This window comes from Phascolarctos cinereus, unplaced genomic scaffold (genome assembly GCF_003287225.1).
Source record: "Phascolarctos cinereus isolate Bilbo 61053 unplaced genomic scaffold, phaCin_HiC Scaffold_9;HRSCAF=440, whole genome shotgun sequence".
NCBI classification, from domain to species: domain Eukaryota; kingdom Metazoa; phylum Chordata; class Mammalia; order Diprotodontia; family Phascolarctidae; genus Phascolarctos; species Phascolarctos cinereus.
In genome coordinates this window covers 208,639,915-208,664,551 of record NW_027556402.1, presented here as the reverse complement: position 1 = coordinate 208,664,551, position 24,637 = coordinate 208,639,915, and the positions used below count along the sequence as shown (strand labels likewise).

The 24,637-nt window shown below is 36.7% G+C and overlaps 1 protein-coding gene across 3 annotated transcripts in view; it reads right to left on the bottom strand.

Moving 5' to 3' along the window:
• PIK3C2A (phosphatidylinositol-4-phosphate 3-kinase catalytic subunit type 2 alpha) overlaps window positions 1–24,637 on the bottom strand; it is a 148,805-nt gene that overhangs the window by 64,074 nt on the left and 60,094 nt on the right. For all 3 annotated transcript variants that reach the window (XM_021005325.2, XM_021005324.2, XM_021005327.2), the window contains 4 exons: window positions 21,181–21,281; window positions 4,959–5,116; window positions 2,664–2,784; window positions 1,643–1,754 (listed from right to left, as the gene is read on the bottom strand). In XM_021005325.2, the coding sequence (XP_020860984.1) occupies window positions 1,643–1,754; window positions 2,664–2,784; window positions 4,959–5,116; window positions 21,181–21,281 (492 nt within the window). The remainder of the gene's footprint in view (window positions 1–1,642; window positions 1,755–2,663; window positions 2,785–4,958; window positions 5,117–21,180; window positions 21,282–24,637) is intronic.

Sequence of the window (24,637 nt, the reverse complement as noted above, 5' to 3'; positions counted from 1 at the left end):
CTACAACCACCAACTGGCAGGTAAGTATGACAATGGATAGAATGCTGGGACTGGAATAAGGAAGACTCAAATTTTAAACACAGTCTCAAACACTTACTGGCTGCATGACCTTGGCAAGTCTCTTAATCTGTGTTTGCTTCAGTTTTCCCATCTGTAAAATGGAGATGATAATAGCATCTACCTTTCACAGTTGTGTGGGATCAAATGAGATCACTGTAAAGAACTTACAGCCTGACATACAGTAAGCACTATAAAAATTATGATGATGATGATAATATATTTCAAACTGGATGTCCTCAAAACACCTTATCCTCAAGCATTTCCCTCCTTAAATCCTCCACACTTCCAAATTTACCTATTTCTGTCAAAGGTACCAACAACCTCCCAGTTTTACTGGTTTGTAATCTTGACATTATTTTTTTCTCCACATGATCCTTCATGTGCCATATATCTAACCATCTGCCAGATCTTGTCATTTCTGTCTTTATGACTTCTTTAACATGTGACCCCTTCCCTCCACTCATATAGTTTGGTTACCACTTTACTTCAAGCCCTCATTTCAACAGGCTCCTCAGTGGTCTCCCTGCCTAAAATCTCCCATCACTCCCATCCATCTTACAAAATGCTTCCAAAGAAATTTTCCTTATATACAGATATGACCATGTAACTCCCCTATTCCACAAATTCCAGTGGCTTCCTATTGCTTCCAAAATAAAATATAAACTCCTCTGTTTAAAGCCCTATACAATCTGGTGTCAACCTACCCTCGTCTAACGCATTGCGTGTTATCCTCACTTTTGTACTCTGCTAAACTGGCCTCTTACAACACCAGCCTTCCCTCATGCCTGAAATGCACTCCTTCCCTATCTCAACCCATACAGTGCTTGGGCACCATATTCTACACAAAGCCCCTTTCCTACTCCCAACTGCTGGACTACTCCCTCCAAAATTCCCTTTTATTTAACTACTTTGTATGTATACAATTATTAATTTTATGTTTATGCTATACCTATTTGTGTATATATCTACACACACACATCAATACATATATCTACACCCCCCCATGTAAACTCATTCCAAGTAGTAACTGTTACATTTTTTTTGTACTTGTGTTCCTAGCACTTGATACTTAGCAGATAGATATAAATAGTAACAATATTATAAACAGTTTACCTTTTTGCATTTTATTCTCTTTTAACATCAGAAGAGTAATCAAATTAGAGTACTAGCTTCTAACAGATGATGCTAATTTAGAAAAATGTTTTCTTCAACTGTCAGGAGTACAAGAGCTTTTAGTTATAAAAGTCCCTCTTCTCTCTCATACCAAGAAATCAAGTCCTTATTTTTTTTCTTCTTCCAACTCTTGCTCTTTGTACCGCAAAGTACAAGACACAACCAGTACTTTTTACTTTCACTTTAATTTTCAAATCTTGTGCCTAAGAACCACAGTAGGCTAACATGATTCCCTAGAAATAATCCTTTTGGGACAAAAATTAGTATCATTTATTATCCCCCAAATTCAATGCTGGAGTTTAAGGATGTTGTTCTTATTAACCGTTATTGAAAGATAATAATTAGTTTTAGAAATCAATTTAATTTTTTTTTTTAAAAATTCAACCAAAAGCAAATGTTATATACTTACTGTTCGAGCAAGATCTCGGCACATTGCATCAAAGGTCAAAAGCTGCAGTTTAATCTCTGTGTCCCATTTTCGGGAGTTCTGAATATATTCATGACTTCCAAGGCAATAGTTACTGTTAAAAGAACAATCATTTAGCAATATTCTTTAAATCAAACTAAAAATTATAAATATAAGACCCAAAAAAAGTTACTGCTTCACTGAAGTGAATGTAACCACTAGAAGTTGAGCTACATGGTAAAATAAGCAGAAAGCATCAGCAGAAAGCCTTAAGAGTAACTTAGTAACTATGAATTTAAAAACAAACATATGGAACTAAAGGATGTATTCTATCAGGAGAGATGTATTCAAAGCAAATGTACAAAAAGTAGACGGATGTTTCTAAATGACTAAAAACTAAAAGCAATAAGATGAATGCAACAAAAAAGGCTTAACACGCTGTTCTGTCCTTCCAGTTGCGTTCAACTCTTTATGGCTTCAGTAGAGGTTTTTTGGGGCAAAGATAATGCAGTGGTTTGTAATTTCCTTTTCTAGTTCTTTCTACAGATAAGAAAACTAAGGCAAACAGGGTTAAGTGACTTGCCCAGGATCACAAGCTGCTAAGTCTCTGAGACCACATTTGAACTCAGGTCTTCCTGATTCCAGGCCCAGGATTCTATCACTGTACTACCTAGCTGCCCTAAAAAATGCTTAGATGTAACAAATTACTTGTTAAGTAAATGAGACAAAAAGAAAAACAAGATATTCACGATAAGCCACTGAAAACAAACCAAGTTTGACAACTGAAAAGTAACAAACCACAGAACCATGTCTACTGAAGTAGAATGCAACCTCATTATGATATGTTTATGGAGACTAACAGTCCAAATAATTATATGCATATAAAAGTTTAAATAGAATTCATGTTTTATGTATATTACAGTAACACTCGTAATTTTTAACTAGGCATCTTTAAGTATTAGAAGATTTTACACTAAAGAGCAAATACTGACCCATAAAACAGTAACAAAATAATCATGCTTACTTCTGTAGCACTTCTTCTTGACCACAGACTTTAAGGACATAGCTGCCAACATCGACTTGATTCAAGTCATCATGGACCCAGCAAAGTGCTTGCATTATTATAATCTCAACAGTAGAACTCACTATAAAAAAAGGAGTTACATGTCAAACTAGTTTTGCTCATTTAACTACATACACCTTTTTACACAGACAGTTGCTTTTAAATCAAAAAGATCACTTTTTTAACACATACTCCTATGAAGAAGATGCCATTTGTATACAGGAACAAAACTGTTTATGGTAGGTCATAAAAAGGAGCAGATCAGTATAGTGTAATAGTGGAAAGAACATTATTAGTCAGAAGATCTGATACGTAGTTCTGCTACTTTCAAGCTGTATGAAACCTGGGCAAACCACTTACTCTGTAAGCCTCAGTTTTCTTATCTTTAAAATGAGGATAATATTTGCACTTCCTACCTCATAGTGTATTGTGACAATAAAATAACCACGTACACAAAGTATTTAGTAACTATAAATTAATGCTTGTTCATTTAATGTCTACAATGTGTAAGGCACAGCAAATACAGAAGTAAGACAAACTCTGCCCTTAAGTAGTTTACTTTTTAATAAAGACTGCTCAATTTAAAGACATCAATGTGGGTAATTCTCCTCCGCAAATGCAACAACCCCTCCTTAACTTAGTATAAGGTGTTGGAGAGTTGACACCACCACCCTGTGGCCTCCCTGGTAGTAAGCCTCTCTGAACAGTCAGGCTGGTCCTCAGACAAGATACAGACACACCCCAACATGAAGCACATCTTCAGAGCCTTTCCAGAGTGGCAGACCCTTAACAAAGCTTGCAAAAACCCAGTCACTTCCATGTCATGATTAGGTATCAGAGTAGATTTACATGGAGTAAATTATGGAAGATTATATAAACACATAAGAATGTGTATATTACTGTCTGCCTCAAAGTCTTAGTAAATACCAACAAGTGCTGCTGCTACTACTACTTAAAAAAATTTTTTTTTAAATTAGAGTAACCCATAATAAGCTTGGTATTGGCAATTATTTAGAGTAACTATACCTGAACCTCACACCAAAAAATGGAATAGCTTGGTGTAGAGATTAATAAAAATACAACAAGGAATCCTACCTAATCATCCATAATGGGTACTAGTCTTCAACAAACTATGGTTACATTCACCTTCTAACAACATAATTTGGTAGGGTTTCTCCATGAAGATATATATTAAGCTTTATACTTGTAAATTAAGTTTAGCAAAACAGTTAACATTTTAAATCCTTTTCAAGAATAGCTAGGTCATTACATAACATTAGTCATACTTTAATACAAGTTATACATTTGCAGCCAATGTTTAATTATGTATTACCAACCAAATATTGCCTTTGAGCTATTTGAGCCAATATTACTTTACTGGACAAAATTAATGCTTACTGTACTTAGACTTTAATTTTCAAAAAAATTTAACATATCAAACCTATATAATCTTTAACTTCTAAACTGAAAGTTAATTTAAGTTACTGGTTTGGAACACCTGCATTTGATTGGTATTTTTGTTTCTCGGAGGCTTATAATTTAAAGAAGGTCATTAAAAGTACAAGACAAAAAGGAACATGAACAAGTATTTCAATATTCTCCAGATCTAGCACGCTTAGAGAAAGGAATAGCAAAATTTTAGACCAAAGCTTGATGTATGTATAAGTTTAAAAACTTTTTCTACAGAGAGAATCTTATTAAAACTAAAACACTTATAATGAAATCTTAGAGTTCTAGTTAATCCTTGGCTATATTCCTGTTGCTTTTGGTAAGTTTATAAGTTTATAACTATAAAAATACATCCGATTATGGTAAAAAAAAAAGTCATTAAAAGAAAGGAGTCACTTAGAAAATTTGGGGCAGGAGTGGCTGAGGTAATGGAGTATGTCAGTGTACAAAGGATACTTAACCTAGAAGATAGGGCTAAAACTAAAGAAAAAGTATGCATTCTCTACATAAAATCACAAAGGCAAAAACATTTAAGAGCTGAAGAAGCTTCTAATTAGCATCTCTATCTCATGCATTTGAACCTGAGCCAAATAACATAATAAAATTCAAAATTTTTTATTAAAGTAACTAGGTACTCATTAGATCAATAGGACAACCCAAAAAGTTATCCAAATAAACGACAATTTGCTAAGTAATAGAATTTAATGATAATTAATTTAAAAGAATTACAACACTGACACTTATTTCCAAATATCTATTACCTTTCACTCAGAAAAAGTCAACCCAACACAAGTATTTAAGACATACCATCACATGTAAAAGTAACTGGTAGTTGAAATCCTTCAATTTCTATGGAGACCTTCACACTAGAATTCTCTCCACACGTGTTTCTCTGCATCATAACTGGGCTTAGCACATAACCTGGATTTGTGATTCGATCAGTATGTGGAAAGTTGGTCCTCAATCTGTTAATTTAAAAAAAAATTGCTTGTTAAAGCTGGATTTAAAGAATGTTTCTATACTGAATATTTTGCTTACTTTTTTTCACTCCCATATACCATTGTTCATTTTTAGAAAGGTCTAAAAGCATTACTATGAACGAAATCCTATTAGAATATTGCAAACAGCGTGCACTTTTAAAATAAAGTTTTAAGAGGAAAAGGAATATAGAAAGATATTCACCATTTTTACAAGCATCATCAACATTAGTATACAACAGATATAAAGATATGTACAACAATGAATTTTAATTTCTTTGTAAAGGACATTCAAAATAGAAGTGTTTAATTCATAAACAGGGCATGCCTTCATTGCACAAAGTGCACACAGAGAATACTGGGACATGGGGTGGGGTATGCAGTGTTTGATTTCTTTTATTATTTCATCCTCAAAAAGAATAAAATATTTTGAACTAAGTATAAGTAGTTTAAATGTTACTACCAGGCTTTTATTTCCTTACAAGTGTCATCTAAAAAAAATGCAAGAGCAAAACTACATAAAATGACTGATAATATGAAACTCTATTTCCTAAATAGTACAGCTCTTAAATGATGTTTGATACATTCCTGTGTTTAGGGGGAAACATCATTTATAAAACAGAAGAAACAAAGATTTTGTTGCCTCTTTGTATGAGGGCTTTGTTTTCCTGATTTTTCTTCTGTGGCATCCATTCTCCTAATTAAGCTTCAAGAATCAAAAAACTGGGAATACAGTGTATATGGGTAGTAGTAATCATTTATTGCTATAGAGATCAGGAAGAAGAAGCTGAGAGTTTAGCTTGCTTACAAAGTTCAGGAGAGAAGCTAAGCAGTCCCTGACCAACATTACATATGGTAGCCTAGGGAGCAGGAGACAAAGCCAAATAATTCCTGTAGACAGTGGGACCTAGTCTTTAGCCACCATTCTAACAACAAAGCAGGGCCTGCACATACCATCCAAGAGTACAAGAACAGAGTATCATTCAAGCATATGCACCCAAACCAGACACTGAGGCTGGTGATATAAGCAGACTGAATAAAAATCCAAAGACAGTGAAGAAATAGAAACACCTGAGGTTTTGATAAATCATGCGGTTATTAACCAATTTTTATGTCATGGACCCCTTTGACAATCTGCTGGTCTATGGAATCCTCAGAATAATATTTTAAAATAAAATACATAAAATTACAAAAGAAATCAATTATACTGAAATATAGTTGTCAAAATATTTTGAAAAACAAGTTTAATGAACACAGATTACAAATCCCTAGAGTTAACCCAGAAGGAGAATAAATCTGCAAGTAAAAGTAGAGTCTCAGAGGAGAAAAAAAAAATTCTTGCCAGAAGGACTACAAGAATAACTGGAAGAAATGAAATAAGTGATACAAAATTGAATATGGTAAGGAGAATTAGTATCTTAGACCTGAGAGTGGGAAACTTCACCCAAGAACAGAATATCCTGAAAATTAGAATGTGCTAATCAGAAAACAAAAATACAATGAAATAACAAAAAACTTAAAAAGAATATATATAAGATCAATGAAAAACAACCTGGAAAACAATTCAAGGAGAGATGTTCTAAGAAGCAAAATACCTGCACAATCATGACCTCCCCCCCCAAAAAAAAAAGTCTGGATACCACATTTCGAGAAATTATTCATTAAAGCTGCCTAGATTTTTTTAGAATCAGAAGGCAATATGAAATAGAATTCACTGGCCACCTTCTTAAAGAAAACTACAAAATGAAATCTCCCAGAAATATCATAGCCAAAATCCAGAACTTTCAGATCAAAGAGAAAAATACTGTTAGCAGCCAAAAAGGAAAAAATTCAAATATTAAGGAACCACAGTTAGGATGAAAGAAGACCTGGCAGGTCCACCCATAAAGGAGAGAAGGGCTTGGAATACAGCATTCCAAAAAGGAAAAGGTTTAAAACCTAGAACAATTTATCTGACAAAACAAGTATGATGGGGGGGGGGGAGATGAGGAATGATAGATTTTTAATGCAATACAGCATGTTCAAGCAATCATGATGAAAAGGCCAAAACTGAGGAGACATTTTGAAAGGGAAATGCAGAAGAGAAACAGAGAAAGGTACATACATTTGGCCAAAGGAAAAAGATTATGTGGAGATGAATTGTTTATATTCTAACAGGCAGCCAAGACTTAGAACCTTAATATCTTCAAAGGTCTGAGGGTGGTTTTGTTCTGTTTTGATAGTCTTGGAAAGGACAGGAAGAAAGGAGGAAAGAAAAAAAACCCCTATGTCTCATGTACAGGGGTATATGTGAAAAAGATTATTCAAACATGGAGGAAGAAAGGAAGGATTGACCATCCCATGAACCTCACTTTCATCTGAATTGGATAAAGGAAAGCTGAAAACACACACGCGCACGCGCGCGCACACCACACACACACACACACACACACACACACACACACACACACACACACCCACCCACCCACCCCCGGTACAAATACATCAAACTAAACAAGGAAATAAGAGAAGACAGGGAGAGGGAAGAGGAAATATGACAGGGAAGACAAGATAGGGAAGGGATTAGTCAGACACTCAATAAGCATTTTTTAAGCACCTCCTATGTGCCTAGCACTGTGCTAAGTGGTGGGGATGCAAAAAGATGAAAAAGACAGCCCCCGTCCTTAAGGATATCACAGTCTAAAGGGGGAGACTACATGTAACCAACTATGTACAAACAAACTATATCTAGAATAAATAGGAAATAATCAACAGACAGTAGGCACTCTAAGAGGGACTGGCAAAGGCTTCCTGTAGAAGGTAGGATTTTAGGTGGGTCATGAAGGAAGACAGAAGAAGAGAGGAGGCTGAAATGAGGAGCAAGAACAATCTCGGCGTGAAGGTCAGCCAGCTATTAAAATTCCTGGAATCAGGAGATGGTTTTGTCTTATTTACAGGAACAGCAGAGTCCAGTGACACTGGATTAATGAATATATGGGAAAAGAAGGAATTAAGGTGTAAGAAGCCTGGAAAGGGTTGGGGGAGAAGACAGGTTATGAAGGACTTTGAACACCAGAGGATTTCAAACATTTGACCCTGGAGATAAGGAACCATTGGAGTTTACTGAGTAGGAAAGTGATATGATCTTTAGAAAGATCACTCTGGCAGGATGGAATGGAATGGAGAGAGATTTGTGGCTGGCAGATCAACTAGCAGACTACTGAAATAGTCCAGGAGTTAGAAGATGAAGGCCCATACCAGGGTGGTGGCATTATCACAGAAGAGACGGAGAATACTCAAGAGATAATTCAAAGCCAAAATCTACAAGCCTTGGCAACAGACTGGCTATAGGGGGTGAGGAATAGTGAAAAGTTAAGGATGACACCTAGAGTCAGCAGACAAGTTAGTGCCAGATAAGCAGGTTTGAGATCACCAAATGAAACAATATAGATGGAAAAAAGAAGAGGGTCCAGGATAGAGTCCTGTGGGACACTCGTGGTTAAAGGCTATGACCCAGACAAAGATCTGCAAATGAGACCAAGAAGGAAAAGCCTAGGTAGAAGGAGAACAATGAGAGTGGTGCCCTAATAACCTAGATAAAAGAGTTTCAAGCAAAAAAGGGTGATCAATAGTGTGAAAGGCTGCAGAGGGGCTGAGAAGGATGAGGACTGAGAAAAGATCTTTGGATTTGGCAATTAAGAGATCAACGGTAACTTTGGAAACAGTAGTTTTAGTTGAATGATAAAGTTAGAAGTCAGACTATAAGGCTTAAGAAGTGAGTAAGAGGACATAAAGTGGAGGCATCTATTGCAGCTAGCCTTCTCAAGGAGGTTAGCCACAAAAGGCAGGAGATATAAGATGACAGCAGGGATGGAAGGATCAAGTGAGGGTTATTTTGAGGATGGGGAAGACATGGACATGTATATAGGCAGTAAGGAAGCAGCCAATGGAAAGAAGAGATTGGAAATAAGTGAAAGAGTAGTGAAGATAGAGGGGGGCAATTTCCTGAAGGAGATAGGATAGAATGAGATAGAATGAGAGGTAGAGGTTTGCTTTAGCAAGGAGAAAGACTTTTTTTTAAAATTTTTTTATTTTTTGGGTAGGCAATAGGGTTAAGTGATTTGCCCAGGATCACACAGCCAGTAAGTGTTATGTATCTGAGGACGGATTTTGAACTCAGGTCCTTCTGCATCCAGGGCCGGTACTCTATCCACTGTGCCACCTTAATGTGAGGCAGATTAGTCATAAGCAAAACAAACTCTAGAGTGAGGAGAAAATGTAAAGGGGAGATTAAAAGGAATGAGGCAAAGGGAAGAAAACTAAGGGGGTAGAAATAAATTAGCTTATGTATAAATCACAAGTGCTAGGCAAACTTCTCTTCTACCACTTTCTTATTTATAAGGAGAAGGATGGGGGCAAAGAGAAGAAAGAGTACAAGATAGAGGGAAGAAGGAAAAATACAATTAACGACCATAATCATGAACATCAAGAGAATGAATTCACCCATAAAACAGAAGATGATAGCAGAATGGATTTGAAAGAAAAATCCAACAATATGTTATTTATAAGAAAAACAACAGAAACGAAGATTCACATAGAATTAAAAAGACAGTCTAGAGCAGTGCTTCTTTTTAAGAATTCATTAATTTATTTTTAGTTTTCAACATTCACATCCATAAGACTGAATTTTTAATTTTTCTCCTCCTCCCTCCCCAAGATGGCATGTGATCTGATACAGGCTGTACATACACATTCATATTAATCATATTTTCATGTTAGTCATGTTGTAAAGAAGAATTAGAACCAATGGGAGGAAACATGAGAAAGAAGAAACAAAACAAAAAAATGAGAGCAAATAGTATGAGGAGCAGTACTTCTTAAACTGTGGGTCACAACTCCCCATGGGGGATGTGGTAACTGGATGTGGGGATCATGAAAAATGTGGCAACAGTAAAAGGTTTCTGAATGCGCAACAACCAAAAATTAATCAAAATTAAATAAAATCAAACACGTAATGAATCTGAGGTGTTTCTGACAGCACTTGCCCATGTTGCATTGCACAATTTCACTGTAGCCTTAGTTCTGAACACACAACTTGCGCACTTTGCATGCCATCTTGCCACGCAACACCAACAAATACTGCCAGAAATACTTCAGCACAGATTTGAGACTATATGTTATGAACTGCAGTGTTTTTACTGTCCAATGAATTTTGGCTTGGGAGAAGGACAGAATTTCCAATAATTTCTAAAATAGTCCTAAATACACTTCTGCCATTTTGTATCATATATTTATGTGAAGTGGCATTCTCAGCATTGATCATTATAAAATCAAAATACTGATCAACTCTGAAAAATGTTGGAAGATACTCTACATACTGCACCTCCTATGTATGTCCTGCAGTATCAAACATTCTGCCAAGATTTAATTCTTTATGTAAAAATAAACAAGCACATCCATCTCATTAGTATGTAAATTTGCTTTCATCTTTAATAAATTAATAAAATTATAGTATACCAAAGAACTATTTTAAAATAAATTTCTTTATGATTATCAGTAATTATTTGACTTGAATACCTGTTTTATATATACCTGAGGTCTCAAAAATTTTTTTTTAAATTTCTCAGGTGAAAAGGGGTTACAAGTGGAAAAATTTTAAGAAGCCCTGGTCTAGAGCACAATCTATGAAACTTCAGGCGAATTTAAAAAAGCAGAGTCAGCAGTAATTTCAGAAAAATCTACAGAAAATAGATATGATACAAAGAGATAAGTATGGGAACCATGTAAAGGCTTAAAAGCACCATAAATAATCAATATCAATACTTAATGCATATGGACTGAATAGCAAAGCATCTAAATTCTTAGAGGAAAGTTCATCAAATTTGTGGAGAAGCAAAAAGCAAAATTCTAATAGCGTGGTATCCTTTTCAAACTGAGCCAAACCTAAAAAAGAGATAAATTACAAAGAAGTTAAGGACCTGGAAAGAATTTTAGAAGTTAGAGATGATATATTCTAAATAATTAATAAATGCAAAAAGAGTTTACGTGCTTGCTTCTCAGCTATGCATAGAACATACAAAATTAAACATGTATTGCAAAATAAAAACCTCACCAAAAATGTTGAAAATAGAAACAGTAAATATCCCATTTACTCATCAAAATGCAATAAAATTATATTAAATGAAATGACTTTAAAGACAGAATTTAAAAATTGGAAATTAAGTCACTTAATCCTAAAAAGTAGTGGAACCAAGCAAAAAAACCCACAGAAATAACAGAAAATTTCATCAATGAAGTGACAGTGAGACAAAATACCAAAACTTATCACTGGTAGCTAACACAGTCCTTGGAAATTCATATCCCTATACACTGCAATAAAAGAACATCAATGAAATAGCTATGAATTTTTTGAAGGTAGAAAAACAAATCAAATCCCTCCAACTATACAGCAAAATAAACTGAAAAATCTGAAAAAAAAACCCCAAAAATGAAAGAAAAAAGTAAATTGAAAAATAAAAAAGTTGTTTTTTAAACTAATAAAACAATTAACTAGTCTGATTTTTTAATGAGATCAAGTTGGAGCTCATTTGGGAATGTGTGCACAGAATGCTGGTGATGCTGAACCAGTTCCTGCTTCAGAAGGCTGACTCTTAAACCAGCATCTCCCACTGGTAGCTGTTAAGAGGTGATCTCTCAGAAGTGAAGCCTCCTCAAAGGGTCAATAGTTCTTGTTAACAGCTCTTGTATTATTTTCAGAACCCTCCCCTGCTCAGACACTGTTTCCAAGCAGTAGCAGAAAGAATAGCCCTACCCCCAACCTGAACTGCTTGCCCTTGCAAACTGTCTCTGGGCAAACTTGTGTACTAGATTTCTGTGAACAGATTGTGCCCCCTGAAAGCCCAGCCAATGGGATAAGGCAAAGGGGGTTAGGGAGGAGGAGTTCGCATTAGGGTATAAATAAGCCTTGATTTCCATACGAATTCGTACTCTCCTGGCCGGCAATGGCGACTAGGGGCGGTAGCCTTTCTCATAAAAAAGCAATAAACTTTCTGCTTCCAAGGTATCTAAGTCTTTGTTTTGATTTTGAGTAAGTGGTCTCCGTCCCACACGTAGCTTATGGCTATAAATTCTGTAATGTCTCTCTATTCTAAGAGAGCCAACTCAACTCAAAGGGCAATGGAAAGACCAATAGCAAGCTTCCTCTGATTGGCTGGGTTTCTCCCAAAACTTCCATTTAAGGAAGAAGACCAGGCCAGCTATGTCTTCCTCCTGACTCTCCAAACTTTCTCTACCATTCATGCCATAGTAACTTCTTTAACCTGTAAATTCGCTCAAAATGTATTATCTTTCCAGTACAATGTGATCTCCTTGAAAGTAGGAAATTGACTTTTCTATCTCTATCTCAGTACTTTGCACATAATAACGTCTTAATAAACGTTTTATCCTTCATTCATTCACCGCTAGAATTCACACACTGGAAGTATCATCTTGGAGCCTTTCTCAATGACTGGCTGGTTCTTTCCAGAGGAAGCATAGGCTAGACATGTCTTCATTCTTTTGCAAGCTATATTCTAACTTTCCCAAACTGTATTCTATACCTTCTTTTACTTGCCTCCCTACCTTCAGTTCCTTTTATGTACAATCTACCTCCATTAGAATATAAATGCCTTGAGGTCAGGAATTGTCTTTTCTTCTGCTTGAATTTGTATTCCCAGCACTAAGCATAGTGCCTGGCACAAAGTAGGTAATAAATGCTTACTGACTTGATTTTCAAGAAAGCAAATTTTAAAAGCCCCAAAACAATCTAAACACTGAAGTAAAGTCAAACACCATGTAAGTATAATGACCAATACTGGTGCCACAGGGGATGGAACCAGAATGGCAGAACAGAAAGAAACAATACAGCTGAGTTCTCCTCCAAACAGACCTAGAAAATGGACCAGACCAGATCCTGAAGGGGATTTCCAGAAACTGTCATGGTGAGTCATCTATCTAGCCCAGGTCAGCATGGGGTCAGTCAACAAATTAGTCAAAAAGCATTTATTAAGCCCTTACCTTGGCCCAGGTACTGAGAATACAATTCAGGCAGAAAGGCATTTCCAGTTTTAAGGAGTTTACATTCTAATGGGGGAAGGATGTAGAAAATTGGGAATGAGCAGGAGAGGTACCTAGTCCAGGGGCATGGCAGGGAAAGTCTGAATGCAGTCTAGAGAGGAATGAGCCATGGGCTAGCTTGGGTATCCTTCCTTAAATGAAGGTTCTGGGAGAAGCCATCCAATTAGAGGGAGAGGATGAAGGGGTGGCAGCTACTTCCAGTAAATGAATTTCAAGGCTGCAGTGATCATCCAGGATGAAGAGGGTTCTAGGGCATGGTAAAGGAATTTCCAAAGTGCAGCAATGAATCCATTCCATGTGATGATATAAAGAAGGCTGCCAGAATCTCCATCATCTGTGGGTTGGGGATTTGATACCACCTCTTCTTTTGGTGTCTTTCAGATGAAAACGACTCCTCTTTCATCCAGGTCAGTCCAGACTCTTGGTGGGGATGGCTTTTAGCACTGAGAGTGACTGAACAGTTGTACAACTCTTGGTAGGACCAAACCAGGCACCCTGAAATCTAATTCTTCATCTTTTGACATTCATGGTCACAATAAGGTTTATTGGTCTTCTTGGTTTTCATTTTGTTTTCTTCCAGTGTCGTCACAGGGTCCTTCCAGCCTACCATGCCAGCATTACAACTGCTCTGAGCACGTGCTCCTGTTGGAGGTCAGGTAGCAACTACTTCCTCGTACTCAGAGAGGCTACTTAGAGGATCAGGCAAAGAGGTGACAAAGAGATCTTCAGACACAGGAAACAGGATTGAGCCAGGAACATGCTGAAAGGGCTGTGCACCAAAGCAATAGGTCACACACTTATACTGGGTGCCACCAGACTCATACTGAAGCACTGCAATGGGAACAGGTGCTAAAGGGCAGCTTTTGCACTACATAGCCCACTAAATAATTCTGGTCACAGATCTCGGACAGACTGAAAAGGGGTCCTGAGAATGGTGTCCTTGGGTACCCTAGGAGGTGCATCAAGAAAGGAGGAAATTTAGAAACAGGCAGCAGAGGTATGGCTCAGATTCCAGGTACAGAGAAGGGACTCAGTTCCAGCATATAATCTAGCTTACAGAGGAATAACCATGCAAGAATCCCAGACCAATGGGAAGCCTACAATTCTTTTACTCTAAAACAAAACAGTGCTTTCCAAATTGCTGATAGGGACTGAATCTAGCAGGAATTACTATTGCCCAGACTCTGCCCTGGATGAGAGCACTTTGGGAAAGTGAAAGTGTGTAGGTCCCCATCGTGCCCTTGAGATAATAGAATAACACAACATTCGACCTCCCCCGACCCCCCCCAACAAAAAAAAGCATCAAGAGGACCAGCACAAGACCTTCCCTCCAAAACTGTTACAGAACCTAGCCCTAATGTCAAGTCAGAGGTTAGGAGGTAGACTGGAAGAATGATCAAACAAAAAAAGAATCCTATGGTGAGAAGATGCTTAAAACACAAATCCAAAAGAAAATGACTCTATAACATCTACAAGCAAAGACTCAGAAAAGAAAAAAGGGGGAAAAAAAGGCAGCTTAAACAGAAACTCAACCAGAATTGCTGGAAAATATGAAGCAAGAGTTTAAAAGGGTTTTAAATTATCAGACTATCTGAATTATATGAACAAAACAATAGCCTAGGCATATTTCAAGAAATCTCAAAAAGAAACTGCTGAGATCTGTTAAAACCAGAGGGCAAAGTAGAAAAACAAAGTATCTACTGGTCACCTCCTGAAGAAAACCCAATCCAATCCAATTTACTGAGTACCTACTATGTGCCCCCCACCCACCCACACTATACTAAGCACTGGGGAATATAATTAATAAACAGAAAAACAGTCCCTGCCCTTCAAGAAGCTTACAATCTAATATATAGAGAACTGAGTCAAATTTAGAAGAATACAGGTCATTGCCCAATTGATAAATGATCAAAGGAGAGGAACAAGGAAGTTCTCAGATGAAGAAATTATAGCCACCTGTAGTCATATGAAAAAAAACTGCTCTAAATCACTATTGATAAGAGAAATGCAAATCAAAACAATTCTGAGGTGCCATATACCTATCAGATTGGCCAACATGACAAAACAGGAAAATGATGTGGGAAACTTGGAACACTAATGCATTATTGGTGGAGTTGTGAAATTATCCAGCCATTTTGGAGAGCAATTTGGAATTATGCCCAAAGGGCTATAAAAATGTGCATACCCTTCTTTTGACCCAGCAACAGCACTTCTAGGTCTGTATCCCAAAGAGATCATACAAATGGGAAAAAGAACCACATGTACAAAAATATTCATAGCAGCTCTTTTTGTGGTGGCAAAGAATTGGAAATTGAGGGGATGTTCATCAACTGGGGAATGGCTGAACAAGTTGTGGTATATGAATGTAATGGAATACTACTGTGCTATGAGAAATGATGAGCAAGCAGACTTCAAAAAAACCTGGAAAGACTTACATGAACTGATTGTTGAAGTGAGCAGAATTAGGAGAACATTGTACACAGTAACAGCCATGTTGTTCGATAACTAACTTTGATAGATTTAGCCCTCCTCAGCATGCAAGGATTTAAGACATCTCCAAAGGTCTCATGATGGAAAATGCTATCTACATCCAAAGAAAGAACTATGGAGTTTGAATGCAGATTGAAGCAAACTATTTGCTATTTTTTTCCTTGTTTTGTTTCCTCTTTCTGGTGGTTCCTCCTATTGGCTCTAATTCTACCTTACAACATGACTAACGTGAAAATATGTTTAATAGGAATGTACATGTATAGCCTATATCGGATTGTGCGCCATCTTGAGGAGGGAGGTGGGGAAGGAGGAGAAAATTTTAAAACTCAAAAGCTTATGGAAGTGATTGTTGATAAATCAAAATAAATTAATAAAAAAAATTTTAAAAAGAAGCTTACATACAATCTAATAAGAGGGAGACAACGCGCAAAAGTCAGCAGGAAAGTAGGGGAAGAGGGTAACATTGGACACTGGGGTTATTCAAAGTGAGGGCATCTTGTTTTATAGAGTTGAAACCAAGCAGGGCAGAATATGCAGAGTTGAATGAGCCCCAAACTTAAGTTTCTGCCTTCTACAAAGCGAGACAATGGAAGGGGTTTGTTACTGTACTCTCCAGCCATCCAATCAGAGGGCAGAGGAGGCTGAAGGCAATAGCGTCAGTGAAGGTTTGAGTTAACAGCACTGTGATGAGATTACAGGTGATGAACTTAATCTGAGAGGGGCATCTTGTTCCATGGAGTTTAGGCAGGTCACCAGATGCAGAGTAAAGTGGCAATCCCAAATGAAAAATCCTAGGAACATCATAGTCAAAATCTAGAGCTTCCAGATCAAAGAAAAAAATACTGCAAGCAGCTAGAAAGACAGAATTCAAGTACCAAGGACCCAGTCAGGATGGGACATGATTCTGCAGTCACCATTAAAAAGGAGCAGAGAGCTTGGAATATGATAAGCAAAGGAAATAGACTTATAGCCAACAACAACTTACCTAGGAAAACTGAGCTTAAAATGCTACCGGGAGGGGGGGGGTGGATCTTTAATGAAACAGAGAACTTCTAAGAATTCCTGTTCAACTGTTTTTTCATGCTACAAAGGATGGATTTTTTGATTGTTTTGTTTGGGGTAGGGGTGTGGTGGGAGATATTAAGACATCTCTGGAAATGGAAAAAAAAAGTTAAAAAGTAGTAAATAAAACTTTTATGTTTTTAAAACATTTATGAACTTAAAAAATCCATCATTCTCTTAAGTAAAATGAAATCAATGTTGTTGATATAGTATTAAAGTAGAAATGAAGGTCTTATATGTTGCAATAATTTTAAAACTAATTCATTAATTATATGTAAAAGGTCACACCATTAAAAATAAATTATAAGAGAATGAGATCAGGTACCTTTCCCATTTGTGGCTAGGGGAAAATTATTAACCAAACAAGGTCAACACAAGATTAATAAGAAGATTACAAGGGGAAGTTAGGTGGCACAGTGGATAGAACAAGGACCCTGGATTCAGGAGGTCCTGAGTTCAAATCCAGACACAGACACTTGATACTTAACTAGCTGTGTGACCCTGGGCAAGTCACTTAACCCTGATTACCTCAACCAAAATTAAAAAAAAGGAAAGAAAAGAAACAAGATTACAGCAGAAGATAAAATAGGTAATTTCAATTACAAGAAACTGAAATGCTTTTGCATGAACAAAACCAGTGGGACGAGGATAAGAAGGGATATCAATGATGTGAAAAATCTTTACATCAAATATATTTGGTTAGGATCTAATATCCAAGACATATAGAGAAATAACACAGTTATGTAAGACCAAAAGCCATTCTGCAGTAGATAAAAAGCCTAAGGATATGAACTAATAGTTCTCAAAAGAAAAAATGCAAACTATTAACAAGTATGTGAAAGACTGATCAAATCATAAGAGAAATCAAAGCAATGCTGCCCTACAAATGCACCAGTCTACATTTGGTGTTTTAGACAGAAGACTGGCAAAAATAACAAAAGACAGGAATAGTCAGTATTGTAGGGGCTACAAAAAAAATCAAACAAAAAAAACCACACACACATACACACACTGATATACTATTGGTGGAGTTCTGAATTGGTCCAATCATTCTGGAAAGCATCTAGAATTGTGCTTTAAGAAGAAAAAAAAGGTGACTTACGAAAAAGAAAGGCCACCTTTTGACCCAGAGATACCACTGTTAAACATGTACCTCAAGGTAGTCAAAGACAGAAAAATATTCCATATTCAACAAAATATTCACAGCAGCCTTTTCTGTTATAACAAAGACCTGACAACAGTCCAGTTGGAGAATGACTAAACAAAATGTGATTCAAGCAGGTGTGCTGGAGCTGATTGGGAAAATTTACTCCTCAGATATCATTAAACTCTACAAATGAGATCTTGATTTCCTGTTTAGTTGATTCTCTAGGTTTAAGGAAGTTATAGAGAAAATGGTAATAATGCAGATTAAACTTCAAAGTGATACCCACCTTTTTTTTAGGACAGTCAGCACACCTTTGGTTACATAAGTATAAAATGGAATTATTACTATATCATAAAAATAACTATAAAGAATTCAGAGAATTCTAAAAAGAGTTATATAAACTGATACAAAGTAAAGTAAGCAAAGCCAGGAAAATAATCAACAATAACTAGATTAATGTAAGCAGGAAGAACAATAAAATCAAAATGAACACTAGATAACTATAATGATCAAGCTTGGTCAAAAAGAACAGAGCAGAAAATGTACCTTCTAATTCACTTCTTTGCAGAAGTGAGGAACTAATAGGTGTGAAATACAGAATCCATGTACTGTCAAATTCAGTTGAATGTTCTGCTTAGCTTTGATAAACTTATCTCCTCCTCCCTCCCCCTCTTCAAACCAGTGTTAGAAAACACTGTTAGAAGCAGCTGGTGCTTCAGTCATTAGAATGCTAGACCTGGAATCAAGAAAACCTGAGTTCAAATCTTCCCTCAGAAACTTATTAAGTGTGAGCAAGTCACTTAAGTTGTCTGCCTCAGTTTCCTTACTGTAAGATAGAGATAATAACAGTATCTACCTTGCAAGGTTGATGTGAGGATCAAATAAGATAATATTTGTAAAAAGCACTTGCCACAGTGCCTAGTACACAGTAGGGACCAGATAAATAGAACACTATGATTATGGTATCTCATAGCATTTCTTCTATAAACAGGACACTCCATCAAGAAGCATTTATTTAATGTCTATTATGTGCCAGGCACTGTGCATAACTGGATTACTCCCACTGGGGAACTAAGTACAAAGAATTGAAAACTTCTCTTCCCAAGGAGCCCCCTAACCAGTTCACTATCCAATTCACCACAGAGACTACTCCAAACCTTTTCATTCCTCCCATCCCACTCTCTGCCCTTACCCTCTCAGCTAAGGACCTGGTCTAATACTTCACAGAAAAAACTGATGCCATTTACTTGTCAAGGGTTCCAAAATCCTCTCATCTCACATCCCTCAAATGCCTTCCCCAACTATCTCCTCCTTCACCCTTGTAACAAATGAAAAGGTGACCTTTTTCATGTACCCTTGATCCCATTCTAACCTATTTACTCCATCAGATTGCCCCCTTCCATCACCAATTTTTCAGTGCCTCCCCACATACTGGCTACTTCCCTGTTGCCTATAAATACATCCATGTCTTCCCCATCCTTTAAAAATCTTCACTTGATCCAACTATCTATGACAGCTATCACCCTATATTTCTCCTCTCCTTCATGGCTAAATTCATCTACAATCAGTGCCTCCATTTCCTTTCTTCTCAATCTTCAAAACCCTCTGCAGTCTGGCTCCTGATTTTATCACTCAAGTGAAAACTGTTCTCTCCAAAGTTGCCAATGATCTTGATGGTCAAATCTAAAGCCTTTTCTCAATCCTCATAATTCTTGACCTTACTGCAGCCTTTGATAACCCTCTTTTCCTGGACACTCTTACTCCCCTGGGTTTTTATGACACTGCTCTTTCCTGGTTTTCTTTCTACCAGTCTGACCACTCTTCAGTCTTGCTTCATTCTCAATATCTGACTGATCTACTGCGTTGTCCACTCATATATATCCTCTACGAGGGGCACAAAAGAGAAATTTTCAAAAGTAAACTATATGATCCACTTTTTCAATTTTCAATTTTAGTCAATTCATATATATTTAAGCATAAAACTAATTACATTTATCTTAAGTTATAAGTACTAATTTATATAAGTCTACTATAATGGTACCAGATAACAGTCAGCTTACATAATAACAAAAATGTAAGGTCTACTGGCTAGGTAACAAAATTGCTTAAAATATCAGGCAGGCTAAATGTTACATATCCAGACTCTATGATGTTTTCCATGCCCCCCCCCACTTTTTTTTTATACAAGTAATTTCTGGTAACATGCTACAGTCTAATTACACCACTACTGCCCTTTGAATTCTTGGTAATTTTAATTCCTCTGATACCACAGAGGAATATGATTCACTGTAATGCAGCCTCACTAGGAAATTATTAAGATTAGGCTTTGTAGCAGTACGTAGTTTGTGATTATTAAAGGCAACGAATGTACTATTTCCCAAGGGTGATTCAGCTCAAATCCAGCTGTGAATGGAAATATGCATTTTTTCATCCACTTTGTTTTTCCAATGCAGTTAGATCAATATCTTTTGCATTACAGTGAAATTTACTACAAGGGTTTTACAGGCAGCTAGGTGGCACAGCAGATAGAGCCTTACATCTACTCAAATTGATTCTTAGACAGCTGTGTGACACTGGGCAAATCACTTAACTTTTACCTCGGTTTCATCATTTGTAAAATGGGGATAACAGCACTTACTTCCCAAAGTTGTTGTGAGGATAAAATGAGGTAATGTTTGTAAAGTGCTTTGCAAACCTTAAAGTGCTAAATTATTGTTGTTATTACTGTTACTGATCATTATAGTGTTCTAGGACTTTTCACAATTGGTATAATGCTATCTTTAAAAAAGAATATTTTGGGGAAGCTAGGTGGCGCAGTGGATAGAATACCGACCCTGGATTCAGGAGGACTTGAGTTCAAAGCCAACCTCAGACAGATAACACTTACTAGCTGTGTGACCCTGGGCAAGTCACTTAACCCCACTGCCTAACCAAAAAACAAAATAAAAACAAAAAAGAATATTCTTAGATTGTGGAAAGGAAGTAGTAATCTTTTATTCGGGCCTTATAATATCCACACATCTACATCTAATCTTTAATACCCTGCCTGATGTTAATACTCAAGAAATTACTATAGAAACTACCCTGAAGTGTTGACTATTTAGAAAGAAAGTTACATTTTAGTCTGAGTTAAATTATTTCTTAAAATCAACAAATAACAGCAAACAACTGCAATCTGTCACAGGTTTTTATAAAGTTAAATGTTTTAAACCAACTCAATAAAATATGAATCACTAGCTTAAAAAGAAAATTTTCTTACTTTGAAATGGTTTTACAAAAAGCTGCCACCTCTTCGTTCTGGATTTCGACTTCTTGTAAAAGAGAACTTCCAGTTGACAAACTACTGGTCCCACTGTCTTTCTGTAATTAGAAAAAAATGCTTTAATTTTACTAGTAAGGTTTTTTAAAGTAAATAAAATATTCATAGCAGTAATATTCAAATTTTATGAAATAAATCCCTTGTTACAGGGCTGAGGCTGTTGAATATTGTGAGCTTAGGAGTTCTGAGCTGCAGTGGACAAAACCAACTGAGGATCTCAATTAAATTCAGGATCAGGGATCATCCCGTTACCTAGAGAGAGGTAAATCAGCGTGGGTCAGAAATGGAGCAGATCAAAACTCCCATTTTAATCACAGTACTACCAAGTTCCTAAGGAGCTCCTGCACTTTCACCCTGGAGCAGATACAGAGATCCAGGTTTGTTTTGGGTTTGGTTTTTTTTTTTGGTCTTTTAAAGTATGTTTATTTAAGAAAAATAACTATGAAGGCAATTTTAAAATCTCTAATATGTGGGTTTTCTAATTCAGTAAATCCTGAATAAAGGAATGCCAAGTAAACCTTACAGTATAGCAGAAAAAGTACCTGTCTGGGAGTGTATATGTTGGCTAATTCAATTTCTATTTTACTTAACTAGCTATGTCATGCAGAATCATTATTCAAGCTCTCTAAGTCTCAGCTTCCTCATCTGCAAAATGAGGAGGCTGGACATAGAGGCCTCTAAGATTCCTTCTAGTTCTCATATTCTAGAATTCTAATTTTCAGCAAGCACAGATTATGAGAGGCCATTCCATTCAAAATCTTACTGAAGGATGTTAAACAACACTTTGGAAATTATAATAGTTGCATGAAATAAAGGAATTACTGTGTTTTCAGAGAAAATACAATCAAACTCATTTAGAACAGAATATTCAGTTTATGCCCAAAATTTAGGGGGGAAAAAACTCAGGACATTCATCTGATGGTTAATTCTTTATGTAAAAGTATGCTTCAGAAAAGAAAAAAGGTATGCTTCAGAAATCAGTGGATACTGGAAGGACAAATACTGAAGCTAGAGCTTAAATACTTTGGCCATATAATTAGAAGAAAGGATTCACTGGAAAAGACCCTGGTGTTGAGAAAGATCGAAGGCAAAAGGATATAGGGGAAAGCAGAGAATGAGAAAGATAGCGTCATGAAAGCAATGAACATGAGTTTAGAGATAGTCAGGATATAGTGGAGCATAGAAGGACCTGGCGTTCTGTGTTCCAAGGGGTCATGAAGAGTCAAACACGAATGAATAACTGAACAACAACAAATTAAAACTTAAAAATGCATTATAACTTTTGGGACACCCTGGATATAAACATTTTGACAGAGGCTATAAGTTAAATAAAGTATACTTCTGAACTAAAAATTTAAATCTGGGGAAAAAATTTTTTTTAAACAAAGAGTTAGATGAATTCAGTACCCAGGTACAACCACAACACAAACTTCATACTATTTGAATTGACCTCAATTTAAATTATGTTTCCTTCAAAATTAAAGTTAGGAAACCTTCTTCAAATGCAAGTTCATGAGAATACTATAAATTGTTAGCATAACTTTAAAGAAAAGCATTGGATTTCAATCACCACAACATAAAATAATTTGTGTGGCATGTTATACTGAGAAGTCAACATCATTTCTTTAGAGAAAGTCTCTTTCATAAGTGGCTCTAATCCTAAAATAAATAAATAAATCCTAAAATAAAATGAATTTAAAAAAATAATGCACCTAAAAAGGTGCATTAGATTTCTGCCTTAGTATGGAGTTCAAGATTCACCATAACTGACCCAACATTCTCTAGCCTTTCCCCCTACTACTAATGAACAAATCCATAAAAATGCATTTATTAAATGTACACTATGTACCTGGCACCGTGTTAAATGCTGGGGATATAAATAGAAAAGCAAGGCCGTTCCAACTCGCCAAGAGCTCTTACTCCAACTGCCGGAAACAATACAGATCCATGGCTTAGCTTGCATGGCAGATGGGAAAGCTTGGTGGTCCTTAGAGATCCTTAACCCACAGCAAGGGCTGGGGATCTGGAGAATGTAGTGGTAGGGCAAATAGTAAGGACTAATGATCCTGCAGTTTACCAGAAAGACCAACTGGTGATTTCCTGTTCATCTAATCAATTGTAAGAAGCTAGGACTGCCGTGAAAAGGAGGTAGGGCGGTAGTGGAGCTAAGGAGACTTGCAGAGACTCATTCCACAGCCACTGAGAAGAAGGCTGGGTGAGCCTGAGAGTCAGAGTGGAACAAAGGTTAGGTGATGTCTCCCACAGAGGTGAGGGCGGAGAAGGCAGAGGTCAAGTCCACTCAAGAGAAAGAAAAAGGAACAGTCCTTTGGCGAAAAAAGATTGAGGGGAAGGGGAGAACCTGATGGGACTTAGTAGCAAGGACTGGGAATAGGAAAACCTCTACACTATAAGGTAGTGGTATTAAACTCAAACTGAAATGGGCGGGGGGTGGGGGACGTCAACAAACTGTACATAAAGATCCCTGAAGGATGTATTATTTACTTAGAAAACAGTATGTTAACATTAGCTATGTCCTATTTTATTTTTATTTATTTTGTTAAATATTTCACAATTACACTTTAATCTGGTTCTTCCCACACCAAATGTTGCAGGCTCTAGGTCATCTGGTTGATGTGCCCAATTCTAATATACACATTTTCTCTCTTTATTCATTAAATATTCAAGGCCTATATTCACTGTTACCTTCCTTAAGATATCATCATCACCAGTTCCAGAAATGATTACTTCCTCTTCTGCATTCCCATAGTACTTTATACTAAACATCTGGCATTTAGACTGTCAGGCTGGGGGGAGAAGGGACCTATGTTTTTATTGATATAGGGGAAGTTCCAGTGAAGAAACTCCCTCTACCTACACAGATCAACACCTGTTCTACAAATCCTAATCTAAAGAGTAGCCTGAGGCACTGGGAGGTTATTTGCACAGTATAATTAGAGGAAGGTTTAAACTCTCATCTTCCTAACTCCAACTCCATCTCCTATACCAGTGGTATCAGGCTCAAACTGAAACAGGGCCGTTAAGCCACATGTAAGGATTCCTGTGACCACATACTGACTTAGAAGCATGTGTGTGCATGTATGTATGTATGTATGTATGTGTGTATGTATGTATGTATACACACACACACACACACACACACACTTTAACTAATACATCAACAACATTTAAATCAGATAGGAACTACATTTTAATCTGATTCAGACAGCCCTTGGGAGTGTGGTAGGCTGAGTGACTGACACCTCCAATCTAAATCATACACAAATCAAACTTCATCCACACTAACTGCCTTAGCACATGATGCTTTATACTATAGTTATTTTTATGTGTCTCATATGCCCTGCCAAAATGAAAACTCCTTGAGGGCTAGGAATCAGAC